This window comes from Episyrphus balteatus, chromosome 2 (genome assembly GCF_945859705.1).
Source record: "Episyrphus balteatus chromosome 2, idEpiBalt1.1, whole genome shotgun sequence".
NCBI lineage: Eukaryota > Metazoa > Arthropoda > Insecta > Diptera > Syrphidae > Episyrphus > Episyrphus balteatus.
In genome coordinates this window covers 60,565,905-60,588,411 of record NC_079135.1, presented here as the reverse complement: position 1 = coordinate 60,588,411, position 22,507 = coordinate 60,565,905, and the positions used below count along the sequence as shown (strand labels likewise).

The window sequence follows — 22,507 nt, the reverse complement described above, 5'->3', positions numbered from 1 at the left end:
ATTAACACAACTGGTGCTCTCCCATTTTTTCCAAATGCTGTTAAGTGCAACAAGTCTTCAAAAAACACAAATACTGCTCTTGGACCTATTAACAGATGTTTACCAAGGAAAAATAGGCGCCAACTTTATACGTCCCAGCCAACTACAACAAGAAATAGCGAACATCAAATGTAACCTCCCATCAACACTCCAACTTCCAGAAACAAGCAAAAATTTAGGCTTACTCTACAAGTTGTTCACTGACGCTGTGCTGGACTATTCTAGGCAGAAAAGTACAGCTTTTTGCTGTTCATTGAGATTTTTTCTGTGCTGAACTGTTCTAGTTTGCTGTTCATTGACAAATCTAGAACAGTTTAGAACAGGATTTTCTGTTCTTACTTACGTTTAAATGACTTACGTTTAAATGACTGTTCTAACTTGTTCTGACGTTTCTCACGAAACTGTGCTGTCCTGTCCTCTTCTGATCTAGAAAAATCCTCGTTGAACATACTTAATAACTGCTGAAGGACGAATCATCGGGTCACATATAATCTTCAGATTATCACTACCGCTGATCACATCCGAGCACTACCAATTATACAAGATGATACCAGTTCCTGTAGTACTACTACTTAATAACTGCTGAAGGACGAATCATCGGGTCACATATAATCTTCAGATTATCACTACCGCTGATCACATCCGAGCACTACCAATTATACAAGATGATACCAGTTCCTGTAGTAATGAATACATCATTCATTGGAATAATACCTTCAATCGACTACATGATGATAAACCTGCATAGAACACAATACTATACAATGAGTGAGTCAGAATTCAATTCATGTACAAAAATTGTTGAAAATGAAATTATGTGCCAACAAAAGCACCCGATTTTTCAAAAGGGATCCAATATCAGCCGATGTGAATTCAACTTAATGAATCAAATTTTTGATCATTCTTCGTGCCAACTCGCAGCTTTTACCGATGAACAGTATTGGAGGCAATTACACCAATCGAATCACTGGGTATATTCATTGCGAACTCCAATTTTAGTCAACATCGTGTGAAGAAAACCTCACAAAAATTCACCTTAACAATTCGGGCATCTTAACAATCCCAGCTGGTTGTTTCTTAAAACAAGACCATCTTACTATTCAGGGACATGATGTCTACACCAGTCTCACACGAGTATCCTATATCCCAACAAGCAACTTAACAGAAATAATCAACACGAACAAAAATCCAGCTCAACCCATACACTATGTAACATCGTTTGAAGGAAACTCAAATGAAGGAACATCAATTTATAATCAGCTACTTCGCCTTTGGATGCACTATAGTTCTGATTGGATATCTCATCTTCAAAACGATACTCCGTCACCGAAGTTATCACACTAAGAACCATGCAGTTCTAGCTCCTAGAAGTCATCATGACGAAGCCTTTGTACTTCATGTTTGAACAATAGTTCAAGGCGGGGAGTATGTTTATATTCCATACACAAAACACAACTGATCTAGCGCAATCACAAAACACAAAACACTATAAATTACACAATTATTTTTAAGCACACTAAACTCATTTTACTGACACTGCACTTTCATATCATTCACCTTTTATTATTATTAAATGTATATTTTGCACACTTGCACTTTAGGTACTACACAATTACACTTCGCTTGGTTAAATGACACACTTTAAAATTTTATAGTTTATTGCTGAATTTCATTTTTATAGGTTTAATCGAATTACTAAGGAATTTTAATTTTATAATAATGAGACTTGAATTCTCAACGTCAAAAAGGTATTATCGATTTATTACGACTTCCCCCCACCAGAGGTAAGGGGTCAAAAACAAATCAGTATAAAGACTTCTTGTGAGATACAAGAGCAATTGAAACATAACTTGGAGATATTCTGGTACATGCACCAGAGTTATCTCTTGCCATCAGGGTGAATCGCTTTGACTGGCATTACGAGTTATCGTACAGTATTAAAAATATTATAATCTTAATTTTTTCTCCCGTTATCAAATAATTTTGTATATTGTGCATTCAAAAATATTAAAGAAATTAAAAAAAAAAAAATTCCAGAAAAAAATTTTTCTAAGAAAAAAAATTTAATATGTAAAAATTTTTTTTTTTCGTAAATTTTTTTTTTTTTTTGTAACAAAAACAACTGATTTTAGTAATTTGCGTGTTATAAAATAAAAAAACAAAATAAACAAATTATTTTGGCCGCTTAGATTGTTGAAATACCTCTATGTGCGTCGTTAAACTGCATTTTATCCCGGTTTTCAGCTTCCGATCATTGCAAATCTATCGGCCCATGTTCTGACTGAGTAACTTCGACTTGTAATGTTGTTTCTATACCCTTGGATACTGCGCAAATAACTGCTTACTAAATTTCAACTTCTGTTTGTTTCTGTCCCAATGCATCGTTTGTTTTGGCCTAATTCAAAGACTTCTTTTATTTTCTCCATTTTTCCCGCACTTTAAGATTTTTCCCGACCCGTTTTCATCCTTATAGAAATGAATTAATTTTTATCGTTATCTTAAAAAAAAAAAAACACTTTTGGGCACAGCTCTTTGTTAACCCTAATAAAGTTTACCCCTGCGTAGAAATAGGCACTAGATTTTGATTGGTTCACTACAGTTTTTATCCCTTCATATGTAAAATAGATTTTCTCATCTATGAATTGAATTTTTAAAGTAAACGTTTTTGAAAAGATTCAGAGAAAGAAATGCACGAGAGTTTTGAATTTATTGATTTTAAAAAGGGCATGAAAATGAAATGTGGAAACTTGAAACATGTTTACCTGTTTACCATAATAACCTTTTGTTACTGATCTTTCAGTTAATTGCATTTTTCAAAATCAAAATGAAAAATTCGAGCAATTCAATGTCAAAGTCCAAACGCGAAGCGGAAAAAAATTTGCCCACGGAAGAATCAATTTTGAGGTGTGAAAATAAAAAATTCGCGCGAATTTTTTATTAACACATTAACAAAAAAGAGCAGATACCACAGTTTTCATTTTGTGGCCGCTATACTGTAAAAGTGAAATTATTTAATATATTCCGTAAGTAATAACTTAACCCAAAAGTGTATTTCGTTCCCACGAAAAAGTGAAACTGGTTCTCACATTCAGAGCGAATTAGCTTCAGTAGAAAAATGTGAAATTATTTCCCACTAGAGGTAAAGCTATTTCCCACGTGAAGGTAGTTCGCGTGAAGATAGTTCCCTGCACCAAAAATACTTTATAAAGTCACCAACGCAACGGGAAAGTTATGGTCCGTTTTGAAATAATCTTCACCGTTGCTTTTTCTAACAGAAAACGATAAAATAGGTATTAAGTCACGCACCACTATTGTGAATAAACGACTGATGAACATTTGAAAACTTGTGTACCTATTCTGATGAAAAAGAGTGTATGTAGTAAAAATTGAATTCTTACCCTTCTTTGTCAGAGGTAACATTTTTTAGAAAATCTTGCACATTTTTATTGTCACCCAAACTAGAATAGTATTTTTCTAGATCCTTGATCGTCTTGTGATGAGTTAAAACGTTTCCATGACCGCCGACAAGGTCTTCCATATATTTACGTGTGCGCATAATTACTTCAGAAACTTGTAGCTATAAAGAAAAGGAATACAGCCATTATGAATATTTAAGAATAATTAACTAAAGTCGAGTTAAAAATCGGTTGCATCGGATTTATGCAATGTGGACGACAGAAAAAATAAATTGCACGACTGGGGTCGCACGTACTTGCTCTTATGCTTAAAGTAACTATAATGTTAAAGCTTTTTATTCAAGAAATTTAAAATTTGATATTTTGAAGAAATTTCATAAGTAGTATAAAAAAATTAAATCTGTTTTTATAATTAATTAAAAGACCGTTTTAAATGATCTTAAAAAAAAAACAAATATGCCATTTTATTTCTTGTATAAAAAGGTATTTTTAGAAAAAAATTTTCGAAAATTGTAGGAGCCGTTTTTTAAAAAAATAATTTTTTATATATAAAAAATGTTTAACATTTTTCAAAAAAAAAGTTGGTATGCCATTTTGAAGAAATAATTAATTTACACATAAAAACTAAATTTCAAAATTTTTCATTGATCCGTTTTCAAAAAATTGATTTTTCAAAAAAAAATTTTGAAATATTTTTTAAAAATCCAAAAATGCGTTTTTTGAAAATTTTCTAAAAGTTTAATATTATTTTTACTTAAGCACTTTCGTATAAAAATTTTCATTTAAATCGGGTTAATGTTGTACGAGATATTCAGAAACGAAAAAAAACCGTTCTATGACAGGTACCGTTAATAACGGTACAAAAAATATTTTTTTTATTTCAAAAGTTGGCTCTTATGTGTGTACTACACACAAAAATTTTAATCAAAATCGTTAGAGCCGTTTTTGAAAAAAAAATAACTTTTCTATTTCCGTTATATGGCAGGTACCGTTAGTTTTGGTCATAAAAAAAAAATTTCAATTTCCCCTCTAGGGAATCATCAAAAACTGCTAACTACCAAGTTTGAAGAAAATCACTTCACTCGTTTAGGCTGCAGCTCCAGATAGAGACAGACACACAGACAGACAGACAGACAGACAGACAGAATTGCCGGACCCACTTTTTTGGCATTCTCCATCATCGTAATGTCATGTAAAATTGTTATCTCGAGTTCGATTTTTTTTCCGAATCCTAAACTTGCCCTATAGTACCTATATCGCAAGTAAAAATGTTTTTTATGATAATGTTCAGAGTTAATTTAACATAACCACAGTGTTGGTGTAATGGATCATACAAGATTGCAAGTGCTTGAGCTTAGGCGTAGATAGCACAAGCAAGTGTTAAATTTTCTAATAACCCAGTAATAATAGACAAAAAAAGAAAAAAAAATTGTAACCGGCTGATTTGGTATACAGGTTGGTATTGAAGTGGTTTACAGTGTGTGAAAAGTCTTGAAAAATCCTCCGTCCGCTAGCCCCTTATAGTGGGTCTAAGGTCACAAAAACGGATTTTTCGTTCCGATCTCTGAAACAGATTTTAGAAAAATATATTTTCCACAAACTTGTAGCTGAGTTGATTTTACATAAAATAGCCCTCAGAATTATTTAGTATGTACATATTTATTTAAAGAATGCTTTCACATTAAGATAATAATTCTTATAAAATAGTGCTAAGCTTTATATAACTATGAAAATTTAAAAATTCTGAAGGAACGAAAATAAGTTAATTTAATTTCCAAAAAAAAAAAAAATATTTACATAAAGATATTTTCAAAAAATGATAACAATTACATAACAAGAGTTATTTGTATGATATTTAAATTGTTGCCTTTGAAATTTGGTAGTATTCTGAGAGTACTTTTAATACATTTCTTAGTTATATTTTAAATTAATATTAAATTGGTTTTGAAAAGACTTTAAAATAGATTTAGCCCGGATGAAGTTCAAAGTGTTTATGTTTATTTAGTTCGCTGCGAAAGTGAATTATGCTCCGCAGACTCCTCATGTGCCATGGTATGGAATTCCACGAGCGACAAGCGAAGAAGAACTGACCTATACCATAATTTTAAAATTCGAGGGAATTTTAAAATTATGGAAGGGGAGAGTGGGGCACATTTGAACACTTTTTGCGGTCGTAGCTGCTTGAACGAAATATCATGTTCGTTTTCTTGATCTGTAAAGCTTACTAACATTGACGGTAACATTGAACTTGTAACGAAGTTTCTTATTTAAATTAAATCAATTATTCATTCTATAGTTTTTGTTTAAATAACAAGTCTACACCAGAGTGAACTGTCTGTAAAATCCTTTATTCAAACGCTCATATAAATTTAAATCGCAAAATCTTCAAAGAAAATGAAATAAATAATAACACGGTGTTACAAAAATGAGGTTTCAAAATATACGCGGGCGGCGACCTATCGGGTTTTGTAGAGCTAGTCGCACTGAATACGAAACGGTATTTGAAAATCCCCTAACACCCCCAAAATATGAAGTTACGGGCAAAAAACGGTTTTTTGGACCTTCACCCATTGAAAAAATTCTAGCTTCGACAATTTTTTCAATTTTGTTACAGTTTCTGATAGAAGATAAATATACCTTTCCAACAATGTATAAAACATGAAACTCGGTTAAACCACTTAGAATTTATAAGCTGTCAAAGTTCAAAAATTCCATTTTTTTCGTCATTTGCCCAACTTCGGCATCAATTTAAAGTATATGTTTTCAAAACAACATGCATTTTAAAAAATATATTCATAAACTATATCTATTTCCTAATCAATCGAGTTATTTTTTATGAAAATCACTCCTAAATTGGCTTAGAAAAAAAAAATTTTCGATTTCAACCCAGATACAGAAATTCGAACTTTAAGGTATAGAACAAAAATGTTGTTTCGGCACGTAGTAGGATAACCTTGGCGCCAGGATTTGATATCGGGTTTTTATAGAGGAGCTCAGTACAAACATTTTTTTCTTTGGAAGGGGGGTCTATCTCCCCCCGTTTAGGTGGGAGGGGCAGTTTTCTAAAAAAAAATTATCAAAATAAAAAAAAAATATTAAAAAACAACGGCAACATTGACAGTAATAAAAGATACCATTTCCGAAAGGAAAAATTGTACATTTGATTCTAATTTTTAAATCAATATAACGTAACCAAAAGTTTTTGAAATAATCGATTTCAAAGTTAAAAATAGGCGAAAACAAAATTTTAAAAACTCATTTAATACTATTTTTGTCCAGACTGTGAATTTTAATAAAAAAAATTTTTACACACAAAACTGCCTCAATTGATTCCTTATCGAACAATGAAAACTATATGTTTCTATGTCTTCTAGTTTTCGAGAAAATTGAAAAATAAAAACAAATAACAACAAAAAATATTTTGAAAAAAGAAAAATCTGATAAAATAATTTTTCAATTTTCTCATAAACTAGAAGACATAGAAACATATAGTTTTCACTGTTCGATAAGGAATCAATTAAGGCAGTTTTCTGTGTGAGTAATTTTTTTACTAAAATTCACAGTCTGGACAAAAATAGTATAAAATGAGTTTAAAAAAAATTTTTTTCGCTTATTTTTATTTTTGAAATCGATTATTTCAAAAACTATTGGTTATGTTATATTGATTTAAAAATTAGAATCAAATGTACAATTTTTCCTTTCGGAAATGGTATCATTTATTACTGTAAGTGTTGCCGTTGTTTTTTAATATTTTTTTTTTATTTTGATAATTTTTTTTTTAGAAAACTGCCCCTCCCACCTAAGCGGGGGGAGATAGACCCCCCTCCTAAAGAAAAAAATGTTTGTACTGAGCTCCTCTATAAAAACCCGTTATCAAATCCTGGCGCCAAGGTAATCCTACTACGTGCCGAAACAACATTTTTGTTCTATACCTAAAAGTTCGAACTTCTGTATCTGGGTTGAAATCGAAAAATTTTTTTTTCTAAGCCAATTTAGGAGTGATTTTCATAAAAAATAACTCGATTGATTGGGAAATAGATATAGTTTATGAATATATTTTTTAAATAGCATGTTGTTTTGAAAACATATACTTTTAATTGATGCCGAAGTTGGGCAAATGACGAAAAAAATGGAATTTTTGAACTTTGACAACTTATAAATTCTAAGTGGTTTAACCGAGTTTCATGTTTTATACATTGTTGAAAAGGTATATTTATCTTCTATCAGAAACTGTAACAAAATCGAAAATGGGTAAAAAATTGTCGAAGCTAGAATTTTTTCAATGGGTGAAGGTCCAAAAAACCGTTTTTTGCCCGTAACTTCAGATTTTGGGGGTGTTAGGGGATTTTTAAATACCGTTTCGTATTCAGTGCGACTAGCTCTACAAAACCTGATAGGTCTCCGCCCGCGTATATTTTGAGTGTTACACCGTGTAATGGGATCACCACACGCACAGTTTAATCGACAATCTACCCTAGCATAAAATCTCTTTCAATCTCAATCTTCTTTGAATCTAACTGCTACAGGTCGTTCAGACCATTAAAGTTCAGCTATAAAAGAGTTGTCCACTTTCTTAGTAACGGGTAGGCCTGCTAGTCCACGCTCATCCTAGCTCGCCGGAGGGGTGCGATCTTGTTACTGAAAAAATGGACGGTGTTACGTGTTTATTTCAGGCCTATAAAATTCGAAGATGGAATTCGAAAAAATTAAATATTATAGAGATGTGGAACCCGAATGTTAATTTACCCTAAAAATAGCTTTTCATACTTGTGGATACTTGTGGAGAGCATAGGTGATCGTGTTCTCTGAGCTATACATTCCCCTTGCATCTCACATCCTAATTTAAATTTCTTAATAACTCCGCATTCTAATTACCCATGATGTAAAATTTCGCTTTATCAAACGAACTGTTCATCTTTAAGTTAATAAAATAAATTCATTTGAAACCTACTATTTCAAACACAAACAATGGCTTAAATTTCATCAATTCCACAACGATTACAATCAGGCTTAAGTTTATTAATTTTTTGTGTTGATAATTTATACTTTTAATTATTCGTAGGTGGTAGCGTACAACAATTAAAAATTTTTAATCCACTTATTATTAACAAAAAGATAATTTTAAAGGACTGGATAGGGATAAAGGGATAAGGATTAGAGTAGAATCAGTTTTAGAAAAAAGAAATTAATTTCGTTTTTCCACCACTTTCGCATGAACTCTTTTGTCTTAAAATTTTAATTTTGTTTCTTTTCTTTGGTTTTGTTGTTTTGTATGGCTACAACTTTTTATAAACAGATATAATTCATTGATGTTCAATATAAGAATATAATCTCTTTAAAATTGTCAAGTTAGGTACTTACTACTTCATTGAGCTTACGGCCGGCGGCGACTCCTGGTGAAAACGGTGCACTGTTTTGACTGGATTCGGGCCTTTTAATTAGTCTGTAGGGTTTTAAAAATCATATTTTTATATATTTGTACATCATAGTATTATATTTAGGAATTTTACTTAGTTTTTGTTTTGTTAATTTCTCTTTTTTTATTTATCGCAAAATTGTATGTCTGACGTCTGAGTGAGGAAAGGTTGGATGGGAGCAAATTTCAGGAGAGGACAAAATTGGTTGTGGAGTACGTGTGTACTTATTTTTTGATGATTTTTTTTTGTGTTTGAGGTAAGCTTTGAATTTAGCTTAGAGTAAGCCGACTCCACCTGCGTGGCCTTGGACGTTGACGCTTTGTGTGTCCGAATCTCTCGCTCTTTCTCTCGCTATTATCTTAAGTGGAATTTCACCCTTTTTTATGATTCGAAGAGCCAGGGTGGCTCTCTTTTCTTATTTATTGTTTTTAAACTTGTCTTGTTATCTAGTTTGATTGTTTCCCCTTTTTTTAAGGGTTGATTTATAATATCCCACAGATATTAGGAGAATAGTATGTATACACGTTTTTATACACGATTTAGCTTCTAATAATTTATAATTAATTAGAATTTTATGAAACTCGATGGAGCGGCTTATGGAACTAGTGGCTAATCGCTTTTCTTTTAATTTAAGTTAAGTAAGAGGCGCGTAAACTTTTTTAATTTCTTTTTTTTTTCACTACAAATTCACGGTTTTAACCTTATATTTTTGTTGGACGGATAACTTTAAGTCCTTTTCGCTTACGAGATCTGCGTCAACTAATTCTTATCGAGCGAAAGTTTTTTGTCATTCGCTTACTTAAACGCTTAAAGTAGCAAAAAAAAGTTAATCCCCTATACTATATGTATGTACGGTAAGGCAGATCACTGCACTGCAGAGGTCCATTTCTTGCCATTTCACTGCGGTATCGTTGCTTTTATAATTTGTTTTAATCTTTGCAAAACAAACATGCATACAAAAAAAATTCTATGTTATTTTTCTAACGAGTTATATGTCAGTCCCAGTGTTAAGGGATGTGGGTTTTTTATGGTTAAAAGAGATGTTTATTTCTTTTAACTTATGCCAAACAAATTTAAGTTTTAACAAAGCCAGATGCGTTAAAAAAAATAAGAAGAGGAACTTTTTGCTAACGCATAAATGAAAATGTCTCATGCACAGTTGAGATGGCCGGGCAAGTATAAAGATAGTAAAATGCTGTTCATTTTCTTATCTCTTTAAATGTTTTAAATGAGTCACCGAAGTATAACCCTTAGAATCGATGACTTCATATAGATTATTGCCGATAACTTTTTTGACTTTTACCTTAATAAATTTAGGACACAACTTTGCGTTTAGCTTTTTCGAAGCGTGCGTCGCTTAGAACAAAGTTCCTTTTATACAACTGGGATCCTACTTGGTATGTGACAATTCTGCTCCTTAAATTGTAAGCTTTTTCGTACGATTCATGGCATTTTTCTAAGACAGTTTTCAGATATGAATGCAGTATATTCATTTTAGCTGTTTAGGGGAGCCAATCTATCTCTGACTGATTTAAACCACTTAAATCTCTTAGAAGCTTGTAATCAGCTCCATGTTCAATCATTCGCTGACCGAAAAATGCCTCATATGGCGACATTCCTAAAGCAGAGTGAACGGTTGTTCGGAGGGCACTACTGATTGATGATAGACGCGCATCCCAATTGGACTGATTTGGATTTATGTATGAACGGATAGCCGCAAGAATCGATCTGTTTACTCTCTCGCTGGCATTGGCTTGAGGCGAGTAAACAGCTGTTCTGTAATGCTTTATTCCAAAATTGTCTACCATTTTCGCAAAGTCACGATTAAGGAATTGAGTTCCATTGTCGGAAAGGATACTTTCTGGAACACCGAAAATAAGAAATATATCTTCTAGTAAAAATTTCAGCACCGTATCGGTTGTAGCCCTTTTAAGCGCCTTGATCAGGACAAATTTTGTCAACTGATCAAGGACTATGACGATTTGGGTGTTGCCACTTCTTGACCGTAGGTAGGGTCCAATAAAATCAATATAAAGATGCTGAAAGGGTCTTTCTACCACGAAGGCTCTTCCCATTTCAGATCTCAAGGTTACGTTTGGAGCTTTCGTCATTTTATACACTTCACAGTTCCCTATAAAATTTTTGACTTGAGAAGCCATACTTGGCCAAAAATATTGCTGTCGGAGGCGATATAAAGTTTTCGTTATACCTGTCGGTCAGCGCAGTTGGAATCCAAAGTTTCCACGTCAAATCATCTTGAATTGGGTTTCCGGTACTAAATTTAACTTTTTTATACACATAACCATCGGAAACTTGGAGATCCGGTAATTGTTCTTTGTTTTTCTCAATGTGTTCGATTATAACTGTATGTACTCTTCGGATTTAAAACTTAAATCTTCCAAATCAACATGAAGGACGTCATCGGGATCTGTCGACTTGAGTTCAGGCACTTTGTCTTGCAGATGAACTGAGTCCACTTGATACACTCGTGAAAGTGCATCAGGGACTACATTTAAAGAACCTTTCCTGTGCTCAATCTCAAAGTCAAATCCCTGGAGTTTCGGACTCCAACGCGCCAACCTTCCCGTCGGGTCTTTCAGACTCATAAGCCACTTTAAACTTGAGTGATCCGTTATAACCTTAAACCTATATCCCTCCACATACGGTCTAAACTTTTGTATCCCCTTTACCGCCGCACACTGGTCGATTCAGTACATCGTAGCTGGTCAAAAGTCGAAAAAAAAAAGTTGTTGTCAACATAAAAAATACCGTTAGGCCGAAAGTAAATATTCTTAAACAACAAAAAACAACAAAAATAATTTTTTGATTCCGTTATTTTATTCATGGGAAGCATCTCAATGTTATCATTCATGATTTGCTCACTCTCTATTTTAACGTCCGCGAGTTAACAAGTGTTTACAAAGTGATAGTTTATGATAAAAGTGAGTAATTGTGTTGAACAAAAAAATGTCAGAAAATGCTAGTGGTATGTTTTTTTAAATTCAATTTGTTTTTTTGTAAAAAAAAGTCGGATTCTATTTCTATTAACTGAATGTTGTAAGGCATTTTTTTGATAGTTTTCAGATGTTTGTTTTTTACTTTTTGGACGATTAAAAAAAAGTGCCGAAGAGTGCCATCGTGATTTTTTTATATTTTGTAGTTTGAATCATTACCTTTAATTCGATGCTAAAATTAAGTGCCGAAAACCGCCGCAAACTGTTTTTTCGTCTCTTTCAGGTACCAATCCGCTCTTTTTAAGGTGACCAATTTTTTTACGGAAGGACATTGTTCAAGATTGTCTAGCTTGTAGAGAATGAACTGTTATGTGTGATATATGAAATGAAAGGTTATGTTATCTCTTTTCAAAATAAAAATAAATCAAATTTATGAATGCTCTATGTAAAAAGATATTACGTGTCAAAAAAAGACCATCTTTTAACCGTTATCTCAAAAATGTGATTATGAAAATGTTTGAAATTTTGCACAAATATAGTACTGGCTTTTATTAATATTTCCTGTTAATTTGATTAATATATCTATCAAAACGAAAAAGATATAAATAAAAAACCGTCAAAAGGGCTCGAAAACGGTCAAAAATTTGGGAAAAAGAAATATTTTTTCCCATTAAAGATATCTCGGGCAATAAAAAAGACATCAGAAAGATTTAAACAGGCACTGAAAGATGGAAAACAGTTCTTATAGAAACCGTTACTAAATATGTTCAAACAATTTTCCTTACATATATTAAAGAATAAGGTCCGAAGTACCCAAAAAAACGTTTTTTTGCATCTTCTAACGGTAATATTTCAAAAACGGGAGCTGATTAATTTTTTTTAACTTCGAGTTCAGGACACTGAAAACCTTCAGAAAAGTATATTTTTGTTTCGGCAGTAAAACTCTTGTAAACCAGTGTAATAGTTTAAGCTGTACATTAAAAATGAATATAACAGCTAAGGTGAAAAAACTGCTAACAGGAACGGGAAGAACGGGAGACCAGGGTTCATCGATTTGTAAGACGTTATCACATTAAAAATAATATTCAAAGCCAGTAAGACATACAAAAGAATTAAGTCCACCTAGTGACTCAAAATCGACCACTGTGCGCCGCAAGACATTCACGCTCTGTTACTGAATAGTTTCGTTGCGCTGCATTAAGCTTTTACGAAAAATAACACGGTGTAACACTCAAAATATACGCGGGCGGAGACCTATCAGGTTTTGTAGAGCTAGTCGCACTGAATACAAAACGGTATTTGAAAATCCCCTAACACCCCCAAAATCTGGAGTTACGGGCAAAAAACGATTTTTTGGACCTTCACCCATTGAAAAAATTCTAGCTTCGACAATTTTTTACCCATTTTCGATTTGTTTACAGTTTCTGTAGAAAATAAATATACCTTTTCAACAATGTATAAAACATGTAACTCGGTTAAACCACTTAGAATTTATAAGCTGTCAAAGTTCAAAAATTCCATTTTTTTCGTCATTTGCCCAACTTCGGCATCAATTTAATATGTTTTCAAAACAAAATGCTATTTAAAAAATATATTCATAAACTATATCTATTTGCCAATCAATCAAGGTATTTTCTATGAAAATCACTCCAAAATTGGCTTAGAAAAAAAATTTTCGATTTCAACCCAGATGCCGAAATTTGAACTTTTAGGTATAGAACAAAAATGTTGTTTCGGCACGTAGTAGGATAACCTGGGCGCCAGGATTTGATAACGGGTTTTTGTAGAGGAGCTCAATACAAACATTTTTTTCTTTGGAAGGGGGGTCTATCTCCCCCCGTTTAGGTGGGAGGGGCAGTTTTCTAAAAAAAAATTATCAAAATAAGAAAAAAATATTAAAAAACAACGGCAACACTTACAGTAATAAATGATACCATTTCCGAAAGGAAAAATTGTATATTTGATTCTAATTTTTAAATCAATATAACATTACCAATAGTTTTTGAAATAATCGATTTCAAAGTTAAAAATAGGCGAAAAAAATTTTTAAAAACTCATTTAATACTATTTTTGTCCAGACTGTGAATTTTAATAAAAAAAATTTTCAGTTGATTCCTTATCGAACAATGAAAACTATATGTTTCTATGTCTTCTAGTTTTTGAGAAAATTGAAAAATTATTTTATCAGATTTTCCTTTTTTCAAAATATTTTTTGTTTTTATTTGTTTTTATTTTTCAATTTTCTCGAAAACTAGAAGACATAGAAACATATAGTTTTCATTGTTCGATAAGGAATCAACTGAGGCAGTTTTGTGTGTGAAATTTTTTTTTAGTGGTTTAACCGAGTTACATGTTTTATACATTGTTGAAAAGGTATATTTATCTTCTATCAGAAACTCTAAACAAATCGAAAATGGGTAAAAAATTGTCGAAGCTAGAATTTTTTCCATGGGTGAAGGTCCAAAAAACCGTTTTTTGCCCGTAACTCCAGATTTTGGGGGTGTTAGGGGATTTTCAAATACCGTTTCGTATTCAGTGCGACTAGCTCTACAAAACCTAATAGGTCTCCGCCCGCGTATATTTTGAAACCTCATTTTTGTAACACCGTGTAATAAATCAGGCGTTCTATATCGTCTTGGTCTTTTTGGCAAAGGACACATCCTGTTCCAGTTGCCGAAGCATCGCAAAGGAAGATGAATTGCTTGGAAAAATCTGAGTTTATTAGGACGGGAGTCGAAGTCAATTCCGTTTTTATAGCGTTAAACGACGTAATCGCGTTCTCATCAAAGGAGAATGGGCATTTTGGCCAATTGGTGTAACACATTGAGACACACATCAAATGAAAGGTCTCGATAAGTGTACTATTTTTTTGTATAGGCACAAGTCTGTATCTCGTGCAGGGAAAGTGCAGTGATGCATTTTATGTTCAAAAATGTATGTTATAAAATTCAGAAAAGCATACATTTTGACTAGACGCTCGATTAAATTGTTTCAAAAGCATTACATAACTGTGTTGGAAGTTCAATTGGGCAATTTCATCAACAGTTTTCACCCATGACGCAATGCATTCTTCGAATTTTAGACAACTTTTGTATGGGACGTGGCTCATTTGTGTAACACATTGAGACATACTTCAAATGAAAAGTCTCGATGAGTGTATTATTTTCTTATATGGGCAAAAGTCTGTATCTCGTGCAGTGAAAGTGCAGTATCTAATTAATTTCAGAAAACTATACATTTTGTCTAGATGGTCGATTGACTTTATTCTAAAACATTATAATAACGGTGTTCTATTGCACTAATCCCTCAACTGCTTTCATTTTCAAAAAAATGCATTCATCGGTTTTTATGGATTTATGAAATGCACGAGGGTTGTGACTAATTTTTATAAAATGCAACTCAAACTATAAGTTATATTACTAATAAAATGTTGGTAGGTATTATGAATTTAAACTACAAACCATACGGCATTGATTTGGTCTTTTCTCCACCTTTTTTTGTTCTGAAAACACAAACATGCAAAAAAAAAAACGTTGAATTATATTTTTGAACATAAAATGCAATACTGCATCTTCCACGAGACAGAGTTTTGTGGCCATTCAAAGAAATAATGCGCTCATCAGTAACTTTCATTTGATATACCTAAGTCTCAATGTGTTACATTTATTTTTGAGCCTAAAATGCACCACTGCACTTCCCCTGCACGAGATAGAGTCTTTTGTCAAAGAAATAATACGCTCATTGAGATCTTTCATCTTATTTATGTGTCAATGTGTTACACCAATGAACCACGTCCCATACAAAAGTGTTCTAAAAATAAAAACCGAAAAATGGTATGCGTCATGGGTGAAAACTGGTGATGGAATAGCCCAACTGAACTTCCAACACAGTTATTATAATGTTTTTAAATCAATTTAATCGAGAATCTAGTCAAAATGTATACTTTTCAAAATTTTATTACATATATTTTTTAACATATATTGCATCACTGCACTTTCCCTGCACGAGATACAGACCTTTGCTCATATACAAATATAATACACTCATCGAGACCTTTCATTTGATGTAAGTCACAATGTGTTACACCGATGGGCCACTTCCCATACAAAAGTGCCCAGTCTCCTTTAAATTTCTGATTTTTCTTAAGGGTGTTGGTTAAGGGAGTGGCCAGGGTCGAAAAGTCTTTTACTGTACTATCCAGCCATGCCAAGGAATCTTCTGACTTGTCGCTATTTTTTCGGTTCAGGAAAGTCTAATATTGCTGCTATCTTGTCAGGATTTGCTTTTATACCCCTCTGACCAACTATATAATCTAAATCCGGAAGTTCTTTTAGACAAAATTTTGATTTCTCAACATTTATGGTTAATCCATCCTTAGTTAGTCTTTGGGCAATGATTTTCTAAGATTTTTAAATGTTCTTCGAAGGTATGCGAGAGTATCAACAGGTCATCTAAATAGACAAACACTTGATCTCTTAATTCATGTGGAATAACCTGGTGCATCAAACAAGTTAAACTTTGGGCTGCGTTAGATAGACCGAAAGACATGACCTTGAACTGATAGAGTTTACGACCGGGTACAGTGAAGGCGGTTTTTTCCCGGGATCCCTTCTCCAGCGGTATCTGCCAGTACGCGTCTTTCAGATCCACACTTAAAATAAAGTGTGGGTCTGAAAAACGTGATAGCAATCCTTCTATATGCGGGATTGGATTCGCATTTTTCTTGGTCGCTTGATTAAATTTCCGAAAGCGATTTTTCCCCGGTTTTCGCACAAGAACCACCGGTGAGCTCCATGCACTAGAACTTTCTTCAATGATGTCCAAGGAAATCATGCGATCCAACTCCGCATACATGATGGCTTGTACCGCTGGAGATACAGGGTAATACCTCTGCTTGATTGGAGTCGCATCTCCGGTGTCTATTGAATGTTCCATCAGGGAAGTTTTTCCTAAACCTTTCGTTGAGAACGAAGGGAATAATTGTATTGTTTTAAGTAGTGCTGATGTCTCTTGTGCAGTCAAATCACATTTATTGGCATCTAGTACCAAGGAAATTTCGGAAATGAGGTGGATACTTGGTAATAGAATTAGAAGGGGCAGGAGAAGGAGCTATGTTCAAATTAGGGTCGGTGGAGACTGGAGGAGAATCCTGAAGATTCATACTACTCAATTGAGCAAGAAAGTTGCCCAAAATTGGATGAACAATTTCATTTGGATCATCAAACCTTTGATTGACACTAGGTGGTACCTGTGCAACTGGTTCAGTTTGTCCAATATTGGCTGCATTATTATTGTAATTATTAGTTCCCACATTACTTGCAGTCGGTTGAGTTGGAGCTGAACATGTTAAGGTTCGAAAGAGCGCTTCCACCCTCTCCATGACGAAAGCTTGATTTTCAGCCAGCTTTTGCTGTAAGAAACGTCGATCTTCAGTGCACTTCAAACCTACTGTAGCTGAAACCACTTCTTTTATGTAATTTTCAAACTGTTCAGCCTCTCTAGAAACGTTGCCTTCGTCTACACTTTCATTCTTTTCTTGTGGATTGTTAACCGGCCCTATATTATTACCTTCTTCAGCATTATTATTTCCCTCATTGCGTTCTACTTGCTCACGGTTGGCTAATGAATCATTTGCTTCAGCCATATTGTTTAAAACTGGTGAGCTTCTTGTACTATTTAAACCACTGGCACTATTTCTATTGAAGTTTTAATAACTTCTTTTTGGAGGGCGACCACGACCTCTTCCAGTCATTCAGAAAAAGTTTTATAATAATATTCAAATTCAAAATCAATAAAAAAAAATGCGATGTTTTTCAAAAAAAAATGAAAGAATAAAAAAAAAATTCTAAAAATAGAAATATTGTGTAAAAATAATAATCCAATAAAAAAAAAATCAAAAATAACTATCTATATTCTTTTATAATCAAACTTCCATATAATTCATAAGGATTTGAGTTAAGAGCTAGGGTTGAGAACCTTCAACGACCTAAAAAAAAATTTATTTAAATAAACGAATGTATGACGGTTTTGGAAAGATTTTGTTTTCCAATATTAAATGTTTTTATAATCCAAATTAAGAAAATCCCATTGAGCTACATCTGCGAAAGTCAAGTTATATATTGACAAACCGGATAGCGGAATAAAGGATTAAAAAAAACATTTAACTAATTTTTGTTTTATTCACGGACTTGTATGTAGTTTGTTTTACGTTTCCTCGAAAAAATAAACGCTTTGCTTCAGACCTACATCAGGAAAATGTCTACTTATCCATCGGTTAAAAACTATTCATTCTGAGTACTATCTGAAAGGCGAAATAAGATTTATCTGTCCCTAGAAATTTTGTGCAACTAACTCATAAAAAGAATTCATCATTCTTATGTTGGACACTGAAAATCTAAAATACACATTTCACTTAAAAAAGATTCTAAGATTAATAAATAATTATTAGAGAAGCGAAAATTGATTGAAAAGTATCTTTACTTTCCGGACAATTATTACTCAAACTCTATTAAATTAAATGCTGTATGCCTAACAAATTTTACATAAAGTCAAAAATACAAATGAATTTAAGCTATTAATCAAAAAGGGGAATAAATTCGGGCCCCACGTTGGGCGCCACCTGTAACGAACTGTCTGTAAAATCCTTTATTCAAACCCTCATATAAATTTAAATCGCAAAATCTTAAAAGAAAATGAAAGAAATAATAATGGGATCACCACACGCACAGTTTAATCGACAATTCTACCCTAGTATAAAATCTCTTTCAATCTCAATCTTCTTTGAATCTAACTGCTACAGGTCGTTCACACTATTAAAGTTCAGCTATAAAAGAGTTGTCCACTTTCTTAGTAACGGGTAGGCCTGCTAGTCCACGCTCATCCTAGCTCGCCGGAGGGGTGCGATCTTGTTACTGAAAAAATGGACGGTGTTACGTGTTTATTTCAGGCCTGTAAAATTCGAAGATGGAATTCGAAAAAATTAAATATTATAGAGATGTGGAACCCGAATGTTAATTTACCCTAAGCTTGTCATGCTTGTGGAGAACATAGGTGATCGTGTTCTCTGAGCTATACCCTCCCCTTGCATCAAAAAAATTCTTATCTCGATGCACCTTGGTCATTGCGAATGCTCATTATACCGCCATGACCCCTAAGACGAAACAAATATTTCATTGTTTTAAAACATCCTGTTGAAGGTCTTACTCAACCAAACTTCTTATCTCACATCCTCTCACATCTCGAATCTGGATTCAGCGATCCAAAAACTATATGATTAACATATTCGCACATCCAGATCAGAGAAAAAAATTTTTTGTTTTCGTGACATTTTTTGAGGTTATCTCGAAAACATGACGTGATGGAGCAAAACGGACTTCGGATTTGGTTTCAGCGACCCAAAAACCATATGAAAAATCTAGTCGCAACCCCAGGTCAGAACTTTTTTTTGTGTGGCTGTGTTATTCGTAGATAGTAGCGTACAACAATGCAAAATTTTTAATCCACTTATTATTAACAAAAAGATAATTTTAAAGGACTGGATAGGGATAAAGGGATAAGGATTAGAGTAGAATCAGTTTTAGAAAAAAGAAATTAATTTCGTTTTTCCACCACTTTCGCATGAACTCTTTTGTCTTAAAATTTTAATTTTGTTTCTTTTCTTTAGTTTTGTTGTTTTGTATGGCTACAACTTTTTATAAACAGATATAATTCATTGATGTTCAATATAAGAATATAATCTCTTTAAAATTGTCAAGTTAGGTACTTACTACTTCATTGAGCTTACGGCCGGCGGCGACTCCTGGTGAAAACGGTGCACTGTTTTGCTGGATTCGGGCCTTTTAATTAGTCTGTAGGGTTTTAAAAATCATATTTTTATATATTTGTACATCATATCTTATATATAAAAATGAGTTCGTTAAGTGTGTGTGGCCGATAAACTCGCGTTTGGCTGGTCCGATTTTGGCAATTTTTTTTTTGTTTGAAAGGTATTAATATGTAGATGGTTTGTATCAAAAAAAAATAATACCTTTTCTTCCATCTTTACATAGCTGTCAATTTGTACGAGTAAAGAAACACTCTCGCTTAAAAAAAAAAAAATACTTAGCTTAATGTGTACACAAATTTCAAAATAATTATTAATTATTATCGTTTAAAGCCTTACTTTGGCATTTTTATTAAGAAAACATTACTCAGGATAGCAAATCGAAAGCGTGTCGTGTGACATTACATTTAATGTAAGCTGATGGTGGAATACCTAAACCTAATCAGGAAAATACTTAACTTTATTTAAGTGTTTTTGTTTGATTGCATTGAATTAAAAATGTTTGCGTAAACTAATGTGCCGAAGTTAAATGATCAACAAAAGTATGTGTACGAAACAATTAAACAAGGTGTGATCATTCAGAGTTTGGGTTTGTTTTTTTCATATGTTCCTGATGGTACGGGGAAAATATTTTTGCTATTATTTATAGCAACATCTAAAAAATAAAAAAAAACTGGCTCTGACTTCTTCTGGAATTAATGCTACGTTATTAAATGGTAACAGTACAGCTCGCTCTGCTCTTAAGTTGCCTTTAAAACACCTATATGTAATAAATATTTCAATTGGCAAAGTTTTGCAGCAGTGTCAGGTTATTGTGTGGATGAGAAAACAATTGTGCACTTAAAATCAGTTGAAGCTTTAGATTTCACCTTGATAGATTTGCGATAAAGTCAAAAAATACTGGAACAATGTTCGTGTATAAATACCCCCATGTAGGGGCAAGAACTTTTTTTGTTAGATGTTTTTTCAAAACGTATTATTTTGTTCAGTATTTTAAATTTTTTTTTAACTATGTACAGTTAATTACCCGACGGAGTTATAGAATTCTTTCGATTAACCAGGAACTCCGCAATAGGATCGCCAATTATATTGCTTCGGAATATCAATCAACCTAAGCTTTGTAATGGTACCAGACTTGCCGTAAAGAAAATTCAAAGACAAAGATGTTTTGATTCATCGAATTTAAATGATTCCATTAGACTTGCTTTTTGATTTTAAACATTCGCTTTAACCATTCATAAAACGCAAAGTCTATTGTTGAAAATATGAGGTACTGATCAAAAAACATTAGAATAAATTGAGAAAAATATAAATTCACTTTTTCGGTTTTAAATTATTTTCACACAGGTTCAATTTTTTTCATAAATGCACTCAGCGAAGCGGGTGGGGTTAGCTAGTAGTATTATATTTAGGAATTTTACTTAGTTTGTGCTTTGTTAATTTCTTTTAAGCTATTGCATAGATTTTAACGCAGGCCTGGCATGGGGAGCTAACCAAGAAATTTCGTAACGAAAAATTAGTACACCCCACACATAGATAATTCGCTATACGTGTATGGTATGGTGTGTATGTATTTTATTATTTTCTTCTGTTTCTTGTTCAACTTCCTTAAGTCAGACAGAGAGGCTTATATAAATTCTGCTAGACAACAAAGAGAGGAGTAAGGAAGAAGACCATAAATGCTGTGTCTGCAGAATAAATCAGAAGCAAAAAATATTATCTGTATTTATTATTTTCTTTTCTTTTGTTTTCTCTTCACATTCTTCTGTTTCTTGTTCAACTTGTGATTTGTGAACGAGTAAAGCGTGAGTTGCGATTTTTTTTTTTATTTATCGCAAAATTGTATGTCTGACGTCTGTTTGATGATTTTTTTTTTGTGTTTGAGGTTAGCTTTGAATTTAGCTTAGAGTAAGCCGACTCCACCTGCGTGGCCTTGGACGTTGACGCTTTGTGTGTCCGAATCTCTCGTTCTTTCTCTCGCTATTATCTTAAGTGGAATTTCACCCTTTTTTATGATTCGAAGAGCCAAGGTGGCTCTCTTTTCTTATTTATTGTTTTTAAACTTGTCTTGTTATTTAGTTTAATTGTTTCCCCTTTTTTAAGGGCTGATTTATAATATCCCACAGATATTAGGAGAATATAATAACTATGTATTTATACACGTTTTAGCTTCTAATAATTTATAATTAATTAGAATTATATGAAACTCGATGGAGCGGCTTATGGAACTAGTGGCTAATCGCTTTTCTTTTAATTTAAGTTAAGTAAGAGGCGCGTAAACTTTTTTAATTTCTTTTTTTTTCACTACAAATTCACGGTTTTAACTTTATATTTTTGTTGGACGGATAACTTTAAGTTCTTTTCGCTTACGAGATCTGCGTCAACTAATTCTTATCGAGCGAAAGTTTTTTGTCATTCGCTTACTTAAACGCTTAAAGTAGCAAAAAAAAGTTAATCCCCTTATGGTTAAAAGAGATGATTATTTCTTTTAACTTATGCCAAACAAACTTAAGTTTTTTTTTGGTAAAAAAAAAAATAGTTCCCTACAAACTTCAATTTAAAATAACGTTTGGTTAGTTAGACGAAATATTTATATTAAATTTTGATGTTTAACCAATATAGGCTCTTATGTTTTGAACAGCATTATTAGTTTCGTTGTAATGAAGAAATAGAACTCAACTTTTTATTAGTTTTTTTAATAAGAACATACACAATAGGGTGGGTCAAAAAAATCGAAATTCTTTTTTTTGAATTGGTACTCCGAAAAATCGATTGCTAGACCCCTCTAGAATATACACACCAAATATGAGCTCTTTATATTAATGGGAAGGTCCTCCGCTTTGCAATTTTCCATTTTTA

The 22,507-nt window shown here is 32.8% G+C and overlaps 1 protein-coding gene across 5 annotated transcripts in view; it reads right to left on the bottom strand.

The window, feature by feature from the left end:
- The window catches only part of LOC129912126 (proline dehydrogenase 1, mitochondrial), a 246,369-nt gene that overhangs the window by 89,970 nt on the left and 133,892 nt on the right, over positions 1 to 22,507 (bottom strand). For all 5 annotated transcript variants that reach the window (XM_055990248.1, XM_055990249.1, XM_055990252.1 and 2 more), the window contains one exon: positions 3,438 to 3,616. In XM_055990248.1, coding sequence (XP_055846223.1) covers positions 3,438 to 3,616 — 179 coding nt within the window. The remainder of the gene's footprint in view (positions 1 to 3,437; positions 3,617 to 22,507) is intronic.